This window comes from Musa acuminata, chromosome BXJ3-1 (genome assembly GCF_036884655.1).
Source record: "Musa acuminata AAA Group cultivar baxijiao chromosome BXJ3-1, Cavendish_Baxijiao_AAA, whole genome shotgun sequence".
NCBI lineage: Eukaryota > Viridiplantae > Streptophyta > Magnoliopsida > Zingiberales > Musaceae > Musa > Musa acuminata.
The window spans coordinates 15,548,796-15,572,680 of NC_088349.1; the positions used below are offsets into that span (position 1 = coordinate 15,548,796).

At 35.4% G+C, this 23,885-nt stretch overlaps 1 protein-coding gene across 3 annotated transcripts; it reads right to left on the reverse strand.

The window, feature by feature from the left end:
* Positions 1-5,237: 5,237 nt before the first annotated feature.
* LOC135586271 (protein FREE1-like) lies at positions 5,238-15,313 on the reverse strand. Of its 3 annotated transcripts, none has more exons than XM_065135216.1 (10): positions 14,216-15,313; positions 11,826-11,912; positions 11,590-11,721; positions 8,424-8,573; positions 7,923-7,988; positions 7,716-7,826; positions 6,228-6,320; positions 6,015-6,033; positions 5,842-5,912; positions 5,238-5,705 (listed from the first exon to the last, which is right to left on the reverse strand). In XM_065135216.1, exons 1-10 carry the CDS (start codon positions 15,179-15,181, stop codon positions 5,628-5,630), a joined length of 1,773 nt encoding a protein of 590 aa, XP_064991288.1. In that variant the 5' UTR covers positions 15,182-15,313; the 3' UTR covers positions 5,238-5,627. The 3 variants fall into 3 exon arrangements, with proteins under 3 accessions (XP_064991288.1, XP_064991287.1, XP_064991289.1); XM_065135215.1 differs by having other exon boundaries at positions 6,006-6,033; XM_065135217.1 differs by lacking the exon at positions 5,238-5,705 and having other exon boundaries at positions 5,864-5,926; positions 6,006-6,033.
* Between the last annotated feature and the right edge of the window lie 8,572 nt (positions 15,314-23,885).

Below are 23,885 nucleotides of genomic sequence, written 5' to 3' on the forward strand. Positions count from 1 at the left end.
AGGAGTGCAAATACTTTGAGTGCTTTAGAAGTGTAAGCAAAGAGTGGGTGAAGGCTAGTAATCAGCTTGATGCATGAAGTACAACACTTGAGAAGATAGGCAAAGTCAAGTAACCTTTGCCTTCCCAACTCTTAAAGGAATGGGCGAAACTAAGTACCCCAATTCTCTTATCTATCCAACAGATGAGCTTTGCACAGGTTCAAAGACCCTTCAAAGAAACCTAATGGAAGATAATAGTTATCAAATCCTCACCAATGGTGACCAATGCTACTGAGAGTAGATTATTCACTTCATTTTCCAATAGAATGTCAATCGAAAATGAAAGTGATACGAACCTACTTTAAAGTGATAACTAAGTGGAAGAAGAATCGATGGGCAAATTTTATGGAGGAAGGACCCAAAAACTTTAAAGTCTACAAGGCGATGCTCGTTAAAGCTCCAACAAGCATCCACCTAGTTCAAGCGACACGAAGTATTTGAGAAACTAACACATACTAAGGATGGTCTTTTCCTTTATCTAAGGGATTCATAAAAAACAATAGGGATCAGCATAACTTAGTCGACCCCACACCAAAGTTAGAGTTATTGGAGAGTTAAAGCAGCATGACGGATTAAAAGTTCGACTGCTCAACAACAATAATGGAGAGCAATTGGAAGCTAAGAGATGCATTACAGTTAAAGCAAAAGATTGAAGACTCAGCAAAGGCGAGGAGTTCCAACGTTGGCAAAGGCTTCGACGAGGACATTAAAGGAATAAGTGAAGGAGAATATCATGGACAAAATTATAAACGGGGTGTTTGATGTAATGCTTATGTATGTCTGTGTCTTTTGGTTTGTCCATGCTTTACACAACATGTAGAGGGGCAGTCAAAGACTTAACAACCTCATTTAGTTGGGTTTGATGATTGTTTTTGGCTTGTAAATAAAGGTTGTATCATGTGAACACTTATGTGAGATTTCAATATGTAGTAGACCATTTTGGACCTTTTATTGTGCGACCATTCAGAGCTTGTGAAGTCTGTTTGTAATTTGCATTAACTATGAAGTGTTTACTGAAATGATTATTTATGGATCCTGAATGAGATACTTTCTCTAACCCGTTTTCTCTTTTGTAGGTCCTAAGGGACCATAGGAGGTTTTAGGGAGGTTGACTTTTATGGACAACCATACAAGGGTATCGCATAACTTAGGCAAAACCAACTAAGTGCATGACATAACGTTACCATAAAAAAATTTGATGAAATGAATAATTTTATCTTATTAGCAAAGGAGGGTAAAGGATCTTATTTAACAAAACATAATAAGAACATTGAAGAGACGAGTAACTAAACCCAAAAAGATGATCTACGAAGATTAGAAGGAGCCTGAGGCAAAGTGCATGAATACTATTCATCTTTGCTTAATAATATTATTAATAATATTATTAATAATATTATTGATGATAATTCTGTCAATAAGTTAAAATAGCTTTATTTATCTTAAAAAAACTTAATTAATAAATTATATCTAAAGATGAGGTTATGTAGACTAAGGATGGAAAAAAATCAGAGATTTAATCTAGCGTTTGAACATATTCAAACAAATACTCGATCGTACGAAAATTAATATGAATATTGATGAAGAAAATAAGATATTGTTTCTTCCTATATCACTTATGGATTTCTATAATAACTTTATGAAGATAATACTATATGGGAAGGATACAATAACTCTGAAATAACTTGAAGATGATTTAGTTTCTTATGCTATCAAGGAAAAAGAATAAATCTAAAAATATAAATAGTGAGATATTAGTTGCTCAAAGTGGAGGTCGACGACAAGGATTTTCTAACATGAGTAGATCTCAACATGGTAGGTCAAGATCAAGAGTTAGATCTTTAGAAAATATTTAGTGTTATAGATACAAATAGTACAGACATATCAAATGAAATTATCTGAGAAAAACTAAGTAAGAAAAGAAGCTAGAAAAAGAAGTCAGTGAGTACTCTCTTGTTATGGATTATGATGAAAATATCCTCACAACATACAAATATAATGATGTATTTTTTTCAAAAGAGTTAGATTTTAAATTCTGCTTATGTTACTCATATTTACACTTTGATCAGTAAATTGAGTTTGACAATGACTCTAAGGTGGAGATCGTGAGTATCGATAAAGTGAAGATCAAAATGGTTGATAGATTAATATTTACTTTGGAAGATATAGCTTATATTCCAAAGATACGAAAGAATCTAATTTCTTGGAGTCTTTTAGATTCTCAGGATTATGGCTACAAAGTTGGAGGTGGAATCAAATTACGTTAATTCAAAAAATCTTCATTTCGATTAAAATCGATCTCGGAAGATAACTTGAAATTCAATGCTTATTTGTAAACGCGAAAGCAAAGTAAGGAAGGTAGTTTACAGTAAAGGTAAATTGCTCAAAAAGAAATGTAAACCGATTTATAGTAGTTTGGTCATTGTGACCTACATCCACTTCTGATTTCTCCTCCGTTGAGGCCATTGGCTTTCACTACGGATCTTCCTTCAATGGGCGAAGGATTAACTACCCTTACAACTCGATTCTCCTTTTGATAGGTTTTGGAGAAAACCGTTACAACCCCCCTTCACTCCTCTCTTAAACAAGACTAACACTTAGAGCTTAAGAGGAGTTCTTACAAGATTACAATAGCGTTTTTCTACTTTTTTGCTCTCAATTCTTGTGTATGTTAACCAAGGATGAGAGGGGTATTTATAAGCCTCAAGTGGATTCAAACTTAGAGCCTAAAAGAGTCTCATCCCGAGTTTCTTAGGTCTTGATGGTACCACCGCCTGTAGCACTAACATTAGGCGGTACCATCGCCTAACACAGTCTCGAAGACTATGCCATGACGGTACCACTTGTTGGGTGACTGTTTGGGCCTTGCACTTGGCCCAACACAGCCCAAACTTGGGCCCAATTGACCCTTAGTTGAGTTAGCCCAATTCCAACCTAATTATGTGCTAACTATAAATTTTAAGATATACATTAAACTAAATAAGTCCGGTAAGTCTATATTTCTTCCGGCGAACTTCCGACGATCTCTCAGTAATATTCCAACGAACTCCCGACAAGCTCTTGGACTTCACACGATGATCTTCGTAGCAAGTTTCGACGAGTTTCTTTGGCAAGCTCATGGACTTCTCGGTCAATTCTGACAGAACTTCTAACGAACATCCGAACTTCTGACGAACTCTCAACGAAATCTCGTTTTTGACTCCGAGACTTCATTTTGCTTTATGCCTTGATCACTATCGTAGTTAATCCTATACACTTTAAACCTACTTTAATCTAGATAATTATTATAAAGCTTGAATCAACTGTTGTCCGATATGTCATTAGTTCATCGACGCTTCATCCAATTCTTCGGTGCATCATCCTCTCTTGTGGCCTATTGCCTAATTGGCCAGTTGACCTCCGCAACTCTGATTTTCTTGGCGTAATTTCCGCTCTTCTTGGCCTGATACTTGAACCCATTGCCCAAAGCCTTCTAGCGATATGTTAAATGATCCTTCGACTCAATGTCCAATTTTCTGACATATTTTTCTCCAGCCCAGTATGATTCTTCTTGCTTTAATTGTCTCTCCCTGATCAAAATTTTCTGATCACTTAAAATACAAATTAAATTATAAATACAATCAATTGGTTTCATTATCAAAATATAAGATTCAACAATATATACGTAATGAAAGGAAGATTTTAGTAAGGGTTATATCATCTCAAAGGAAATATAGTGAAGATTTGAAAGGGCTAAAAACATATTGTACATGTAGGGGATGATAAGTACATATGGTAGCAAGCTTCCTTTATGGTGTAAAAAATGAAGAGTAAGTTTCATAGTTTTCAAGATACAGATGATTGTGAAGAAAAAATTCTTGGTAGTGATAGGACAATAAGATGGAGGCCTTTCGGCTGAACAACATATGATGTATTGGTAGGCTTATTAAAATTAAGTGTTGGACCTTGATTTGATTTGTATAATTGTGATGGATTCTTCAAGCCAATAATTTAATTTTTTCAAGAGACACAAAGTAAGAAAATACTTACCAAGATGGATATTGTTTGGTAAGTTTTTTAGGAGTTCTAATTATATTCAATTTAGTTGAAAAAAATTTCTAGTTAAATTAAAATTTCTAGGTGAATTAGGATTTATTCTAATAAATCTCAAGATTTTGATGAGAGAAAAAAGTAAGACATTTAAGTGCTCCCGGAGATCTAGAGTTAAAGTGAAAAGTACTTTAGATTTATATAAGAAGATGTTAAAAAAAAAATCATGCGAGGGAGAAATAACTCAAAAAACCTCATAGTTAATCTTATATAATGAAGAATTTAATTTTTTTCTATAAATATAGGTAGAAATTTATCAAACCAAGTTAATCTTATGTTGATTTTCTGAAACACAATTTATTTGTCAATCTGCATATCTTGATTCATTTGTCTACTATTATTTTTATATTGATAATCAAATGTTTTCAATAATTTGTGCCAAGTTATTATTCATTGAAATTTTTTTTTAGAGTTGTTTGACTAGAGAATTTTCACAAACACACATGTTTTGGTGGTTTCGAGGTATAAAATTATATATATTTTATTATTTATATTTTTATATACCCATGATATATCATCTGTATATTATTTTTATATTTATATTTTACTATTTGACTAGAGAATTTTTATATACCAAGGATCCTATCATTTATTATGTCCTAGTTGTTTTAATTAGCAACAACAACAATCGTAATGAAGACATTGATTCATATTTTTATACTGTCGAATTTTACTAACCATGATTGTTTGACAAGTTATGTTTCTAATATTAATATCAATTTGAGTTCATTATAATAATCAATTGGTGAAGACTAACAATGTCGGCATATCTATAAGTTTTTTTTTTTGAGCTTTGCATGAATACATTAAATTGGCATAGTTAATTATAACAACCAAAACATGAAGTTGTCTGCATCTATCAAATTGCTTAGTTTAACTACAAACCATTTTAATAGATGGAAGGCTGCAGAACTCAAACAAGGGAAAACGAAGAAGGTAGTAAATGAAACCTGAAACCGGCCACGATTTATTGACTCGATGTGGGGCTGTGGTTGACTCGACCTGCATCAACCTGTCAAATAATCTCATCTATGAAATATTCTCAAGTCAAGAAAGAAAGAAATAGAATATCATAGAATCACTTTTCTGATAGGAAAAAAAAATAAAGTTGGTAGTAAAAGTCCATGACAGTTATCATTTCAATATGAAAGCATACAAAAGCACTCGTCACTATGTTTACTTCACTGCCATAGTAGCCACGAACTGTGCCCAAAAGCAATTCCTACCAACAAATCTATGTGGTCACAGAACAAGTTTTGCACACCAACAGTCATTACAAGCATTACTATTTATTCGCTCATCTTCACACTACTCTCGGAAAACATAGCTTCCACACTTGACCTTTTATGAGGTGAATGCTTACAAAAGTTCACTTACAAAAACGCAGGCAACTTGGGTATACAACCAAGGTGACCGCAGAGAGCATGTGAGATGCTACTGCTTGTCAAAGAGAATTATAGGAGCGTAGAAATTGCAATGGCTTGGCAAGGCGAAATCAGATATCAATCAGCACTGACCAAGAAAGGGTGTTGACAAACACCACATTCGATTGTTTGGGAGCCTGAGGCAAGAACTTGCACCTGAAATTCAAGGTAAATATCGTAGAATTCAGTCCTAACAACACATCAGCAAAGTTCCAGTTTGGAAAATAGATGAAGAGATAAGGAGAAAGCTTATCATGTTGCAGAAAAAAAAAAAAGTTCTAATATTATAGACCTGAAGGTGGACTGTGCAGATGGGACATGCTACTTCCCTCATTGGCTTCCAAGACTCATCAGAATTTGAACCTATGAAATAGGTACTACCATAAATTAGTCAATAGTAGCACATGTTATATCAGAAAACATAGTATAATGTTCTACAATATAGCAGTAAAGTACCCGACTTACGATTCTTGTTCAATTCCTCCTGTTGCAAAAATCAAGACCAAAACCTTAATTATTCATCATAATATCTGGGTTAAAGAAGTTAGATGCAAGAACTAATAAAGCTGGCTAACTGGATCATTTTTCAACAATGAGAAAAATATGCCCTCCATATAAAGTACCACAGCGAGACATCTGTCTAAACATGGTGGTCTATAGCAATAAAAAAGACTGCACCTGAAGCCTTCGCGCAAGATCTTCATGACTTTGTAGACCAGCAGGTTTGCTGACAGCTTCTTTTGCATTGCTTAACCTTTGAGAAACTTCTGCCTATTCAACGTGAGAGACTCCCATGTAACATCAAGCAAATCACTTCTCAAGTCGTGTTTTTCAGTTAATGCTCAGAATATCTAACATTCATACTAACAACCATGCAATTTTAAGTTTCAGTACTTAAATTAGCAGATCAAGCGTGTTAGGGCTGTTTTATTTCCACACAGTTTCTATACTATATGTGAAGAAAAACGAAATTTCTAGCTTTATACAAAATTAAATTTCACATGACAGTGAGATTTACATAGTTCACAAAAGTTAATTCAGTAATTTTCACTATCCCAGGAAATTAGTTCAGCAACCACAAAGTACATAATCTGGCCCCATTGACAACATCTTCTCCAGTGAAAGTTAATCAAAATTGGTGACCACATGTCAACATTTGGTGACAAGTCAACACTAAGTTCACACATGCAAAGCAACTTGCCAACTCTAATGCTTACATGTAATATGAAGTCAGAGGGCCCAAACACAAGACAAGACAGTGAATTTCTCGAGGACAAACTAGTTCAAATTTTTTGTAGAACATCCATGAACAAAGAAAAGAATGTTCAAGTAAGACAATTCAAGCTATAATGTAAGTGGACCACCACTGGCTAATAATAGCCATAATGTAAGAACTAGTTCAGATCTTTTGTAGAACATCCATGAACAAAGAATAGAATATTGATCAACTAAGACAATTTACGCCATAATGTCAGTGGATTACCGCTGACTGATAACAGTGTTTTATCAACCTAAGGTACAAAATCTAGCTAATGGACTTGCAGCAAATCCTTGGATGAAATTCAATAAAGATGTAAAATGAAAAGTAATTCACTCAATTGACTAAACAAATCATATTTTCTTTAAAAAACACTTTCTTCACCCTTATGATTAATGATAATACTAAAATATATAAGTCTATCACTGCAGATTGTTTTAAGGAGGATCCTTATAAAAACACAAATCTCTTTAAAAGACGGTCAATGGTCAGTGGAGGGGTAAAATATTTTTAGCAAACCTAGCTTCCAGAAAAGAAAAAGATCTCCTTTTAGCAACAATACATCAGATTTTATATGAGATTGGAACAACAAATGCCTACTGCTAGAAGAAGACCCATTATAAATATAATATCTTAAAAGACTTAAATAACGTTTACCAACATCATCTCGACTTCCAGAATATCAACAACTGAAACTTTCTCCTGAACCAAAAAGGTTATGCAGACACCTAAATCTGAACCACTATTTAATATACATTATCAGTGAAGACCAACCTGACATAGTTCAAACTTAAAACTGCATATCTCTACAAGCATCAATTTTCAGGAGTAAGAAATGACATCATCAAAAATACAAAAACCAATTTGTGCAATGATGTTAAAAGTAAAGGATAAACCAGTCAATATACCATGCATCTATTACAAACTCGGACTTGCTGAGCATTTTCTTCTGCAGTGAGAGCAATTCTACCCTTTGTGCACTTGTCGCAGAAAATATCGCCACAATTCCTGCAATGATGCTGAAAGTAAAGAATGGAATTGTCATGCTATATCACAAGGAAAATTGTGATATCAAACAAGGTTGAAAAGAAAACTGATTAGATGAAAATCATCACCCTGCGATTGAAAGCTCCAAAATCTGATCCACATGATGTGCATTTGCTAACAGCTTCATCCGGAACCTAAATGTATGGCAATATAGGTATGCTTCAACTACTGCAGATCATAAGAATCATAATAGCAATTCTGAATCAAGGGAGATACAACAATAACTCAAAAATTAAGATGCCCAGCTGGCCAGTCAATAATATGGATAGTCTCATTCAGTATGCATTGCAAGCCAGATTTACTAATAGCTTCTTTGACCAAAACAACCAGCATATATGAATACATAAACAAAATACATCACAAAAAAAAGGGACACTTCAGCCTCTCATATGCAGCAAACAATATAAAATCAACAAAGGGCAATAGAGCCAACACCAGCTCCAGAAACAAATAAGGTTTTAAGTCACCAAAACAAATGAAAGTATCTCTAGAATAATCATTTTTTCACACCAACAAATATCAAGTTGAAAAAATTCTTTAATAACAAAAGAAAAAGCATCTAAACTTACCCAGTGATCTTTCTCCTCATTAGCAGGTTTAATCAAGTTCATCCAGTTCACCAAACTTTTTTTCCTTTCAACTGATTGATCAGATACCTTGCTAGCATCAGTAGCTTCTTCGCCTCTGGTTAGGCTACCATTTCCACCCATCTCCTTAAGCTACAATTTTTTGTCACATTAATTAATTTGTAAACAAAAAACATATTTGCACAAATGACATTGAAATACATAAAAAGATACTATGGAAACATGTAAAGATTACAGCCAAAAAAGAAACAAAATAGCTAAGAAGTTTGAGTGACATATTGAGAGAAAATTTATTTACAGTTACAGACACTGTAATGATCTATACTGTCAGAAGAAGTTCAAATATCTAATTAATGCCTGTAGCAGGAATTTGACCAGTAATTCAAGGAGTTCAAGAAAGTTATCTACATTCAAAAGAGAAGCTACTCATCTAACAAAATAAGGATTAATGGTTTGCCATGAGGAACTGATCTTTCTGCTGTTTCTTCTTGAGCTTGACATGTTTTGCACAATACTAAGATCAGGCAAGGTCAGATAAGTTTGGGCCGTGCAGATCCTCTAGTAACATGATCAACCTTAAATAAGAGGATGATTCTATGTGTTTTGTGAGATCAAAGAACAATAATTGGTAAATCTGAAAGTACTGTATGATTTTAGAGTATCTGGTCGAAAAATAGATAGTGATGTTGGGTCTTGAAAATTCAAATTATCGCAAATCTGCCAATATACTGAACAACAAGATTTCTAATTTTCCTCTCAGATACATAGGGTTTACCCTTAGACCAGATGTCTCATGTCTCGTGAGCAAATGATTAGTCCCTGCTGATCCACTGATCAAAAGAGAAGGGGCTAGTCTCTTGGAGAGTAAATTATTTATTTGCAAGAGGAAGATTGATCTTAGTGACTCATGCTAATTTCTAAGATGCTGCAATACATTCCAATCCTTTAGGGTACTTCATGATTGGCAAAAAAAATATAAGAGGATAAGACAGGCTTTCTTCTGGAGAAGGGATTGAACTTCATGCGTGAATGGGTTCAAGTAAACTGGTATGTGGCATGTTAACTAAATAGTTTTAAAGATCTTGGAATCTTGAATCTAAATGTTTCAATATCGGTCATGATTTTTTTGTTTCCAACAGAGATAATGTCCCTTGGCGGAGCTTAATATGGGGGTTTACTGCATAAAAACACAGTCATTCAATCATATGAGGAACTGCAAGGATTTCCTTTGGCCAGAATGTTCCTTGGATGGATTGAGGTTGGAAGAAGCTTTGACATGGCAATAGAATGATTGTGAAGTGTTGGTTTGGCCAGATGATTTTGGACAGTCACAATGATTGAATTTTCTGATTTTTTTTAATTGAATGGAAAAGAAGTCAAATTTTAACAGTTTAATAATTCTGATTGGAGAAAACTTATTTAATGATTGTCAGTTGCAGCTCCTAAATCTTTCAGAGTCTCTCGATAGGTGTTCATTTACTGGTTTTGTAGATTTGATATGGAGACTGGCGAATATGTCAAAATTGTCAATATTTTGCTTTTATATAATCTTGGATTGAGGGTAGAAGTACCATTGCAATGAAAAATTGGAAGACTTGTGCTACCCACAAGATCAATAGGTTTCTCTGGTTGCTATTCATAACAGACTCTCCTCTAGAGTTTCCATAGTTTTATGTGTGATAATGGTGAGGAAACTGCTGATCATTTGATCTGTAATGCTACATGCATGGAGAGGTTTCTATTAATCTCACTAATATAGCCAAGTCGCTTGTTCATCTGTGGAACTCATAAAATAGTATGGTTCATGAGTTGATCCAAACGGCTTTGAATTCTCCCTTGGCAGCAGGTGTATAGACTTTGTGAAGGGAGTGGAATTTTGCTGCTTCAGTGGAAGGTATTAGATGCTGCTGTGGTTAGGGAAGATGTCAAAAGGGTGAAAGCATGAAATCAAAGGCTGTTTATTCTTCTTATTCTAATTGTTGTTTTTTCTTCTTCCTTTTTTATTTTTTCTGATGTCATAAGAGTGCAGACCTTGATAGTTGTTATAACAATAAGGTTGATCCTTTGTGACCTGAATGACCAGATTCAAATCACATAAATAGTCTCTCTATTAATAGAGATAATAGTGTGTACTGTGTACATTGATCCTTCCAAGAGCCTATATTGGTCGGAGTCTCGTGCACTAGATTAACTTTTTTCTTTTGCAGATTATTTTTCTACTTTTTCTTTTGCACTAGATTACTTTTTTACTGATTTTCTTTTTTCTAATGAATTGATGGACTAGTTATCCCAAAAAGAAGCTACTCAACAAGATACGCTATTCAAAATTGCAGTTTTCTGAAGATATTGCAATATGTGTCATTTCAATAAATTCTCAACAGACTGCTTTGCACAAGTGTAATCATAACAATTTGCTTGAAAGAAATTTATTCCAGCAAATATATATTGATACCATGTGAATATTGGACACCAGAATGCAAAACCCATGTTATTGACCATCATATTACCCAGATAAACCAAGAATAAAACAACAAATAAGAGACCTTAAGGCCTCAACCAAATCTTAGAGGTGGTATTCAATATTTGGTTCCAAGTCATCTTAAAACTTGACAATCACTAACCACCATGCCCAGATAGTAAGCTAGAGTATATCCAAAATGATAGCACTAACAGTGAATAATGTAGTTCATCTAAGAACATCAAAACAGATCCAAATCATTTAAAAAATGAACAGAAACTAAAATTTCTTAACCACAGATACTATGTGAAACAACAAAATTCATCCTTTACACCTTATGTGGCATACACTACTTTCTAAGAGGAAAATCAGTCTGTAACTGTTGATCAACTACTACATATAACCTGAATTCAATCTGCCGTACAAACTCTATAGTGAGTATAAAAAAATATCAACAAAACACTAATGATCTTTGGTATAAACTTCAGATACACCAATCAACAAAAGGCTAATAGTTATGGTCTAATAACTGAGAATAACTTACTATCTAAATTATATATTAACAAGTTTTTATCAAATTACAACAGACACCAATTCACGAAAATCAGTAGAATAACCTCTCAAAATAAAACATCTAGAAAACTCTTAGAACATTCAAATTAAGAGGAAAAAAGCTAGTTGAGTGCCTACCTGCACTGTAGCAGCTGTCACTGTGTCAAGTATGGTGTTTGTGGTGTAGCTGTTTGACTGAAGCCTTATGCGCCTTGGATCGATGTCAACAAAGCTCTTGGACCAAAAGGCAAATGTAGATGAATCCAATACCTAGATTAAACATACATGACATTTTCCAGATATGTTAAGAAACATATTATGATTTATTGGAAGCAAATTAAATCCTGAGTACCTAGCGCAATCTGAAAACTTACTTCCCATCTTGTCACAGTCTCAAGAGGGTAGATTCTCAATGTCCTATTAGTGCTTGGGTCAAGCATGCGAATCCCATCCAATCCAATCTGTGACAAAAAAATATGCAACAACATGGAGGTTAACACAAGTATCTGAATACACATTTGACACAACATGATACCCAAATTTTAGATTAATTTTCAGTCATGTCTTTGACCAGATCACACCCTAAACTAGTCCTTAAATGTCCTCCAAACATAATAATGTAATGCAATTAAAATACTAGAAACAACAATAAGTAGTGTCAATCCATGACCCATGCCAGTTGCATTCAGACCTAGGTAAACTGACTCTAACATCTAGACCCATGGTTAGTGCCTCAGTGGTCTCTTTTAAGAATGAATAGGTTCCAGATCTCTCTTTCTCCACTCATGGTTTTGCTAGGTCAGCAAATGACCTAAATCTTGAGTTGATGTAAAGATGCTATTAGGACAAAAGGTGGGTCTCAGTCCAATTCGTGCAAGCAATATGAATTGCATACAAGAACACAACAAAATTGGATGCTATAGCAAAATTGAAAATTTTAATTGGGAGAAAATATTACAGAGAAACAGAATAAATAAAAACGGAGAAGAAGATAAGATGTTCAACCCAAAGACAAAGTGCGTTCACGTTGCTTACTTTAATAGCTAAAATTCCGGTAGAAACCAGTTCCACATATTTTTAAACAGGCTCGACAAAGTACTAAAAAAACCCAATATGGATTCTTAAACTAAAGGAAATCACCTTAGTTAGAGGCCTAATACAAGAATTAGCTGCATATTTACCATATCAAGCTTAATTGACCACTAAGAACTCCATCTAGGAACCATTTCATTGAGGAAAGTCAGGAGAGCAAATGATAAACTAAAATAATCGTTTGGCTATCTTTGACTTTGACATCTTCTAAATAATCAATTTATAGAAGTACTGAGATAAATGTGTTAAAGAAACTGATCAACCACTAGCTTTTGGAAGAAAAATGTAGTGGTCCCAACAAAAAATCAATATGCACCTCCCAAATATCCCATATGAAATTTAGAAGTCCTAATATGTTTTATTGTATGTAATGAAGAAAATAAAAGTTGCACCTTCTCAAAGAAATGAAACATAAGAAATTGATCAAATCATCTCTTTTGGAGATCACCAAGGTATCAAAAATGCATAAGAGGAATAATAGCAAAATAAAACCACTTTTAGGTGCTTGAACAGAGGGGCAATCGACTAAAAATATCTTCCCAAGAAAGGTCAGAGAGTGGTGAAACATTCAAGTCAGAATTGTCTATCATGAAAATCAGCATGTTGTCTGAATGTATAACAAGGCAATAATTGCTGAACATCAACTCTTTAAAAAGATTGGACAAAGGGAAAATGTGAAAAGAAAAAAAAGAATCATTTGGATGCATATGTCAAGAGAGATCAATCTGTATGCATCACGAAAAGGGTTCTATATTAATTCATACAAAGACGTAAGAAAAAAATCATGTGTCAGTATATTGCAAGCATTATGGATTGGTCATCTGATCCATTTTCTTTTTTCATCCATTTCAACCCCACTGATAATGATGAATAGAAAGGCAACTTGTTAAAACCATAATTTGGTCTTGTTAATCCCACAATTTGAACTTGTTCATATTTTATGATGATGCAAAACTGTCATTATAGGCAATGTATGGTAGATGATACACTTGCATTCTACATGCTTTGGCAATCAATGTCATTTGGGTGCAAACTGGGGGATCTTAATCTTTGCTTATAATTAAGCACATCTATCTAGTCCAACCTGCTTTAACAAATCAACCAAATTGATTTTTCTTCAATATTCAACCAAAAATCATCAGGTACTTACTTTTCACTGTAGCATGACCAAGTTGCACATTTGCAAGATTCCAAAATCACTTTAAGACCTTCCACGTGTTATTAAAATCAAAATGTAAATCATGGGGAGAAATGAATTTTAAGATCAGTTTGTTGATGATAAAGGAGCTTGAGGTCATTTCCAAAAAAAATCAAAATCCTAACTGGAAGATCATACTTCGAACAAAATAGTAGGACCAATTCTTCCCAACATCTAGCCATGTATTAGTAATCATCTATTTATTTTGTTGAACCTAACCTAAACAGGATCAATAATCCACAAACAGTAGACTCACTGCTTGAATACCTAAAAAAACATGGTTGAATACCTAATATGCATAATAAATTACATCAACAACAACTGAAAAAAGACTGCAGATTTGAAAATTATAAAGAACAATTGACATGTTTATTGATGGAATTTTTCTAATTCATCATAAAGCTAAGCATTGCTCCTGAAGATGTAAATTGACGAGGTACTAAACAGTAAAAATGTCATTTCTTGATACCAAACCTGGCAAAGTACGTCCATAGTGTTCTGCTCTCCCCCTTCAAGCAACAGCTTCACCCTGAACTTCTGCCCATTATTCACATCCGGCTGCATGTCCTCCTTTGGCACTGCTCTGACGATTTTCCCAACGCTTCCTCCTTGGTTATTCCCAACCGAAGGGAAGCTTACTGACCTCCCGTAATCATCAAAGAGGGTCGGCGACCTAGTGGGTACCGTCCCACGAGAACCATATGGTTCCGATCTCCCCCCATCATACTGGTACACGCCATCGCCAAGCCCATCATCCTGCGGACCAAACTCATCGTAGTGCATCCCAGCATAAAGATTTTTCTCATGGAACTCCTGACCGAAACCGGATCGGCTGTGCCCGTACCCATCGTTCATACTCGCACCATACCTCCCAGAATTGTCATTGAAGGACTGTGCCTCTTGTTCAGGCATCATGGCAGAGCTCTGTTGAGAAACGTTATAAGAAGTGTAAGGAGAGGACAAGGAGGAGCTTGGGTTGGGGGAAGACGTGGGCACGGAGATTGGGTTCATAGGTGAGGCATGACTCCCGGTGGCCAGCTGATTGGGATCGTAGGGATAATATGGAACTGAAGAGGGCTGCTGATGAGGATACAGCGATGCCGTTGGCGATGGCGATGTCTCCGGCGGGTAGGACGACGAATTGTAAGGTGGAAATGAGGGAAATTGGGGAGGTAACTGGGATTGGGGTTGACCGTAGGACGGCACCGAAGGGGGTAGACAGGAAGCGGGCTCCGGATTCTGGGAAAAGGGGGCGTAGGAGGATGGGGCGGGGCCGGGGGCAGCGGCGAGCGGGAAATCGGTGGAGTACGGCGGCGCCGAGGCGTACAATTGCTGGATCGGGGTGGACGGAGGTAATTCGGCGGGGACAGAACTGGGATTGGTGGGGGGAGGCGGGGACTGGGGGGCGTAGTACGAGCTGTAATCGCTGCCGTGCTGCATCGCCGCCGGCCGGTGCTCTGCCGATCAAAGCGATCACAGGCGATCGAAGAGGAGATTGAAACGGCGGCGTTGGATCGATCGGAGTGGTGGAAGAAACCAACGATGTAAGAGAAGAAGTCTGTTTTCGATCGCGTTGTGGCGTTTGGTTTTGAACGCGGGGGGAGAAGGCAGCTACGTTAGAGAGTCGGTGCTCCTGAGGAGCAGAGTTAGGTAAGCTGAACCGTGGATCGATCCATGTTCGATCAGGACGCTCGTGTATAGAATGGACCACTCTTGGTTTGATCGAACCATATCTGCTGTCCGATTGGGCTTCAATTAAATGCCTTGATGAGCTAAAATTAATAAGTTGGGCTTCATAAGATCACACAATGCAACAAGCAAAAAAGCATATGAATACAACAACAGTTGTGATAATCCTCAAAAATAAGTGAATTTGTGTATTTATCCTTTTGAATTTAAATTTAAATTTAGCATATATATATATCCATCCCCCCATAATCAAAATACTTGCATATATGACGAGAACCACAACACTTGCAAGGGAAAAAGATCCAATCAGCGTCGCCTCACAGCTCTTCTTCTCTTCTTCCCCTCCTCGAAGAAAGAGAAATATAGTAATCTCCACCACCTACCGTGGCCTGCTTCGTGGAGGAGAATTCAGGTCGTCGTGTTCGCTCGACTGCGCTTCCAAGTGACGAAACCTTGGCTTCCTTCTTCCTTGCGATCCTTTGCCATGCCACTTTGGACTCCTCAGCCTTCTTTAGCCTCTCATTCAGTTCTCGGTATTTCATGCTTGTCATGGCGAGCATAGAGAAAACTCCTCAGCCTTGCAAGTGATTTCATGTGTCGCTCTCTCTGTGCATACAAGTGATTTATATGCCAACAAATAAAAATGATTGTCACCGGCCAATACGAACCATAGAGGAAACACTGATCCATTTCTTCTTGATTCTTCTCCATCAGATCCACCAAGAGAGGTTGATTAAGAGGATGACATGAAGTTGGAACAGAGGCTGATATCATCAGACAAGGACATCAACAAAATTTGTTCTCATTGGATATGTTATTCGAGAGATCGATTCAAATGTTTGAAGCAGGCTTCGCCATAATCTATTTATTGTAAGGAATGCAACAGAACACTTTGAAATGCCATGATGAGCTCCAACGCAGTGCAAAGAAATAAAACTTAACAATAAGAGGAGAGTGAAGCAGAAAGGGACTCCTCACAAAGAAGATATGGTCGAATCCAACATTCTTCTTCTTCTAGGTTAAGAAAGGTAGCCAAGAAAGAGACGAAGATGGCACTCCATGTAATCTCACTATGATTGATTGTCTAAAGTAATCTCACCGTAGAAGTAAACCAGCAACCATGCCTAAATGGTAGTAACTGTACATATTGTATAGTTGCAAGAAAGCAAGACAATCACAATAAATTATCACTGTAGGGTAACATTAGGACTGACTTGCAAGTTAAAGTTACAAGCAAGTGAACATCAACTCAAGTTAGTAATGTAAGAAATTTTAATGAAGCCAACTTGTGTTTCTAAATCATTATAATAGAAACATAATAAACTAATGCGGAAACAAAATAGCGTACCTCCAGCCATTGTCGCCAAGAATTTCTGCATAGGTTTCTTCTTGAACTTTGGTTCTTCTCGGCTCTAAACTCTCGCTTTAGATGGTGTAGGAAACCCTTTAGCTTCAAAGAGATGATTGAGCCAAGGGACCAAAATCCTCATGTATATATAGATGTTCTCCCATCAAGAACATTTATCATCACCAACTTATAACGTTCAAGAATTAATTCAAATTTGTAACGTTTGGACCATAACGAAGAACTTAATGATATTAAATATTTAATTTAATAATAACGGTTTCATGCATAAAGAATAAGAAACTGAAATCATTTAAACCATAATAAATGAAGAAATTCATGATAATGAATTATGAATCTTAATAAGAACGGTTACGTTATTATTAAATACGATATTTAATAATAACCGTTACATTCTCCCACTTGGTCCATACGTTTATCTTAATAATTTAAATTAATCTTTCTCGAACAACTTTCTTAAGAAATAAATACATGAATCATAGCGATAAGTCCTCTAAGAGCGAGTATTATCATCCATGTATCACGATGTATTTAGTTTCTTAATCTTAATGTGGTAATATTACTTTATGAATAAACCTTATGTTTATTCTTGGTCCAACAAAAATATATTTTCTCAAAATAATGTGCACATAAATGAGAAAATTTCACAATATATAAGAGTTTCAATATCATTAAAAAGTGGAACTAAGTCTCATTTTCTTTACATGATCCTTGAATTTTAGAGGTGGCATGCCTTTAGTCAAAGGATCAGCAATCATCAATTCAGTGCTAATGTGCTCAATGACCACTTTCTTTTCTTTTACACGTTCTCTTATGGCTAAATACTTAATGTCGATGTGTTTACTTCGACTTCCACTTTTATTGTTTTTAGCCATAAAGACAGCAGCTGAATTGTCACAGAAAATTCTTAATGGCTTAGAAATAGAATCCATGATTCTAAGTCCAGAAATGAAACTCTTAAGCCATACACCATGTGAAGTAGCCTCAAAGCAGGAGACAAACTCAGCTTCCATGGTAGAAGTAGCAGTCAAGGTCTGCTTAGCGCTTCTCCAAGAAATAGCTCCATCGGTCATAATAAAAATATATCCTGATGTTGATTTACGAGAATCAACACAACCGGTGAAATCTGAATCTGAGTAACCAATCACATCCAGATTGTCTGTATGTCTATACATAAGCATGTAATCTTTGGTTCCTTGTAGATACCTCATCACTTTCTTTGCAGCTCTCCAGTGGTCCATACCTGGATTACTCTGATATCGACCTAGCATCCCCACAATAAATGCAATATCAGGTCTAGTACAGACTTGAGCATACATAAGGCTTCCTACGATAGAAGCATATGGGATGTTTTTTATTGATTCCCTTTCAAAATTGTTCTTTGGGCATTGGTTCAAATTGAACCTATCACCTTTCACAATGGGAGCAACACTTGGTGAACAATCCTTCATCCGAAATCTTTCTAAAAGTTTATCAATATAGGTTTCTTATGATAGACCTAAAATGCCTCGAGGTCTATCTATATAGATCTTAATGCCAATGACATAAGATGCTTCACCCATATCCTTCATGTCAAAATTTTTAGAAAGAAATTGTTTCACCTCATGCAGCAAATCCTTATCATTGGTTGCAAGCAAAATATCATCTACGTATAAAACAAGGAAACATATTTTACTCCCACTAACCTTCTGGTATATGCATTGATCCATGAGATTTTCAACAAATCCGAATGAAGAAATCACTTCATGAAATTTAAAATACCATTGGCGGGAGGCTTGTTTTAAGCCGTATATAGACTTCCTAAGCTTGCAAACCAAGTGCTCACCAACACTAGAGGAGAAACCTTCGGGTTGTTTCATATAAACCTCTTCCTCTAGATCTCCATTAAGAAATGATGTTTTCACATCCATTTGTTGCAACTCAAGGTCAAAATGAGCAACTAATGCTAAAATAATACGCAGAGAATCTTTCTTAGATACAGGAGAAAATGTCTCCGTATAATCGATTCCCTCTTTTTGAGTAAATCCCTTTGTAACAAGTCTTGCCTTGTATCTCTCAATGTTGCCTAACGAATCTTTCTTAGTTTTAAAGACCCATTTGCAACCAATGGCCTTTGCTTCATTAGGCAACTCTACAAGATCCCAGACTCCATTGCTCATCATGGAATTCATCTCTTCTTTCATAGCATCATGCCACAAATTTGACTTTTTGCAACTCATGGCTTGTGAAAATATTTCAGGATCATTTTTGGCTCCAATATTATAGTCAGATTCTTGTAGATATACAACATAATCACCAGGAATTGCTAATCTTTTATTTCTAGTAGATCTTCTTAATGTTGTACCAATGGTTCCTTGAGGAACTTGTGGTTCAACTAGTTGTTCAGGAGCTTGTTGTAATTCCTGAACTGCTTGATCTATTAGAATACTATCAACAACTTATGGAATTTCAATGATTGGTTGTTCAGCACTAGTTTGTACTTGAGGAGTGCTATGAACTATAACCAATCTATTATTTGATGTGGAAGGTTGAGATTCTATATGATCATGTGCGGAAACTATGTTCCTGAAATGATCGCTCCCACTAATCACATCATCCTCAAGAAATTTAGCGTTTCTTGATTCCACAATCCTAGTTGTGTGAGATGGACAATAGAACCTGTAACCTTTGGACTTTTCGGCATATCTAATGAAATACCCACTAACAGTCCTCGGGTCCAATTTCTTCTCTTGTGGATTATATATCCTGACTTCAGACGGACATCGCCAAATGCGCATATGTCGCAAACTCGGTTTCCAACCTTTCTATAGTTCAAATGGTGTCTTTTGGACAGCCTTGGTTGGAACTCGGTTTAATATATACACAGCCGTTTTTAATGCTTCAGTCCACAAGAACTTAGGAAGATTGGAGTTGCTAAGCATACTCCGCACCATGTCCAATAATGTTCGGTTTCTTCTTTCTGCAACACCATTCTGGTCTGGAGAACCAGGCATAGTGTATTGGGCAATAATCCCATGTTCTTGAAGAAACTTAGCAAAAGGACCAGGTGCTTGTCCATTTTCAGTATATCTACCATAATATTCTCCACCCCTATCTGATCTCACAATTTTAATTTGCTTACCACATTGGTTCTCAACTTCAGCCTTAAAGACTTTGAAGGCATCCAATGCTTCATTTTTGTTATGAAGCAAATATATATACATATATCGTGAGTAATCATCTATAAAGGAGATGAAATATTTCTGACCATGTATGTCCATGTCTGGACAACATATATCAGTATGAATTATTTCTAATAAGTCTGAACTCCTATTAGCACCCCTTTTGGACTTATTGGTATGTTTTCCTTTAATACAGTCCACACAAGTCTTAAAATTAGTAAAATCAAGAGTACTAAGTACCCCATCTTTAACTAATCTTTTAATTCTCTCTATGGAGATATGTCCTACTCTCCGATGCCATAATATAGAGGAGTCCTCATTAATATTACACCTCTTAATGCCAGCGTGAACATGCATTGAACCTTGAGTATTATCATTTTGTAATAAAATATGGTAAAGACCGTCAGACAAAATACCATTCCCAACACAATCAGATTTATATAATAAACAAAATGATGTGTCTTTAAAATTAAAGGAATATCCAAATGGTACGAGTCTGGAAACAGAAATTAAGTTTCGTGAGAAACTTGGTACATAAAAGGTTCTTTCCAATTTTAAAACAAAACCACTACTTAAAGTTAAAATGCATGTTCCAATTGCTTCCACATGTGAGCCCATCTTATTTCCTGATAAGATGCTTTGCTCACTTCCCACTGGCTTCCTTAGGTTTTGCATACCCTGCAAAGAGTTTGCAATATGGATTGTTGATCCAGAGTCAATCCACCAGGTGTTAATATTAACATTGACCATATTAGATTCATAACATACATATGAGGTTGGTTTACCTTTCTTTTCAAGCCATTGTTGGAATTTCGTACATTCCTTCTTCATGTGTCCCTTTCTTTTACAAAAGAAACACCTTGCTTCTTTCTTGATATCAGCTTGGGGTGGTATTTTACCTTTTCCCTGCTGATAAGCTTTTTGATTAGCTTGATGTTTGTCAGTTTTGTTCTTTCCTCGAGTGCTTACCATCAATGCACTCTCACCCAATTTCATTACTAGCCTCTCTTCTTCTTGAACACACATGGTCATTAATTCATTAATTGACCATTTGTCCTTATGTGTATTGTATGAAATTTTAAAAGGGCTATATTGAGGTGGAAGGGTGTTCAGAATATAGTGCACCAAGAAGGATTCTGACATATTAACCTCAAGTTTCTTAAGTTGAGCCGTAATATCTCGTATTTGCATTATGTGCTCACGCACACCCTTTATGTTGGTGAGTCTAAGGGATGAAAATTTCATTATAAGGGTACTTGCTAGTGCCTTATCCGAAGTGATGAATTGTTCATCGATAGCCTTTAGCAAATCTCGGACATTTTCATGCTGGTCAACAGAACCACGTATGCCAGCAGTTATCTTAGTTTTGATAAACATCACGCTGAGCCGATTGGATCGCTCCCATCGCTCATATAATGCGATCTCAGTTAGAGTGCTGGTATCAGTGACTATAGGTGGTTCGTCTTTTCTAATAGCATAATCAATATCCATCCACCCTAAATGGAGGAGAACCCTCTCCTTCCATATCTTATAGTTATCACCACTAAGTTCGGGAATATCACATCGAATATCAGAGAAATTAACAGTTTGAGAAACTGCATAAAATCAAACATGCTTATGTCAAAATTTGAAGCTTAATAAACTAAAATACATGTTTTACCAATGTGAAACATGCCAAAAATATGAATCTCATGACATAAAAATTGCCTGTGGGCTAAATTCTTAATTCAAATAGATTCATATGGTCTTTATGATAAAACTATCAAATTATATTCCAATTCATAATCGCTGTGGGTAAATTATGAAAATAATCTGATATTTTATCCTGATTAATTATATTAAATATAATAAAAGATCCTGTGGGATAACAATTATTATACGAAATATAATCAATCACAATATGATGTCTAATTACTTATGTGATCCTTATTTTAACTTTATATATAATTTTAATTAATTAAGGATGCTGTGGCTAATTCTTAATTAATTAAGATTATATGGATCATTAGACATTTTAAACATAAAAAATTTGCTCATAAATATAATTAATATAACTAAATATGCATACATAATATGAGCATTTTACCAACTAAAATGTTGAAAATGATATTTCCTTATGATTTTCAACAAAATATATCAACAAGTTTCCAAGAAGAAACCAAAATCAAATCATTTTCATGGCATAAAAATAAAAACTTTTTCATATCAAGGCAGAGGTCATTCGGCTCTGATACCAAATGTAAGAAATTTTAATGAAGCCAACTTGTGTTTCTAAATCATTGTAATAGAAACACAATAAACTAATGCGGAAACGAAATAGCGTACCTCCAGCCATTGTCGTCAAGAATTTCTGCATAGGTTTCTTCTTGAACTTTGGTTCTTCTCGGCTCTAAACTCTCGCTTTAGATGGTGTAGGAAACCCTTTAGCTTCAAAGAGATGATTGAGCCAATGGACCAAAATCCTCATGTATATATAGATGTTCTCCCATCAAGAACATTTATCATCACCAACTTATAACGTTCAAGAATTAATTCAAATTTGTAACGTTTGGACCATAATGAAGAACTTAATGATATTAAATATTTAATTTAATAATAACAATTTCATGCATAAAGAATAAGAAACTGAAATCATTTAAACCATAATAAATGAAGAAATTCATGATAATAAATTATGAATCTTAATAAGAACTGTTACGTTATTATTAAATACGATATTTAATAATAACCGTTACAAGTAAATGGTACAACACACACTACATCTTAACCTTTGTTTCTAAAACAAGGAATATTGAGCTTGAATTTATCCTTATTTTCTAATCATTCATATTATCTCTGATTAACTAAAAAAATAAATCTAAGAAGACATAAGTCACCACCCACCTCTTTAAAGAATACTCAACAACATTAATTAGTCGTATGGAACTGCTTCAATAATTCATTATCGTATATTATGAGAGAGAATCTTATATGTAAAAATGTTAGTCTATGAGCAAATTTAATATATAAGACTCTTACTAATGCATTATCTTATTGGATGCTTAGACGATCGCCTAGGCATTGGGATGATGGACTAGGTGAGGTCTTATAATTGGGCACAGCTTATACGCACGCCTAAGCTTAGGTGATATGCCTAAATTGATACTCATTTAATCTAACTAAGCATAATGTTAGTTTGATCAAACCAAATAACCCATCGCTTGCCCTCCTCACACGTGAGACCGACCCAGACCTCGTCTCCAGAATGCCCATCACTAGTGTTGATGAATGATTTCCTCCATCAATCATCCTTTTTCTCTTTCTTACCCCACTCAAGATCATCTTTGACCACTCAAAAAAAAGCCATCAACACCCACAACACTGGCTTCTCAAAGTTATCTGATATATCCTAACAATAGTCCATTGTTGCTTTGAATTGGAAACTCCTCTCAATGGGAGAGTTCCTTCTATCGCATGTATCACTAGAAAAGACAAACTAAAGGTAACACAAGGAGGAAACCTTAATTTGTTTTTCTCTATTCTTTTCTTGATGTTTACATGACACCCTACTGGTTTTCAACATTAATAACTTGTTGCTGGCACAATGACCTCCTTAAGCCTCTCATGAATGGATGTTATTTCCTGCTACTGCAAGGAAGATATCTTTGGATAGTAGGATACTAGAGTATGCATAACTTGAAGTTCTTGTCAGCATTAAGAGTTAATCATGCTTCCTCTATGTTAGCAAGTTTGAATGCCTCCTGAGGTCCAGCTACATAACCAACTTAGTTAACCAAATTCTTGATTTGGGTACTGCCACTACTATATGATATGAAGGATTGTTGCCTTTCTTTTCTGGGTTCAAGTGGTTTAATGGATGCTTGGTTCAATTGTGCCTTCCAACATTAATCCAAGGCCTATACAAGGAATCATCTTCTTGTTTAAATAC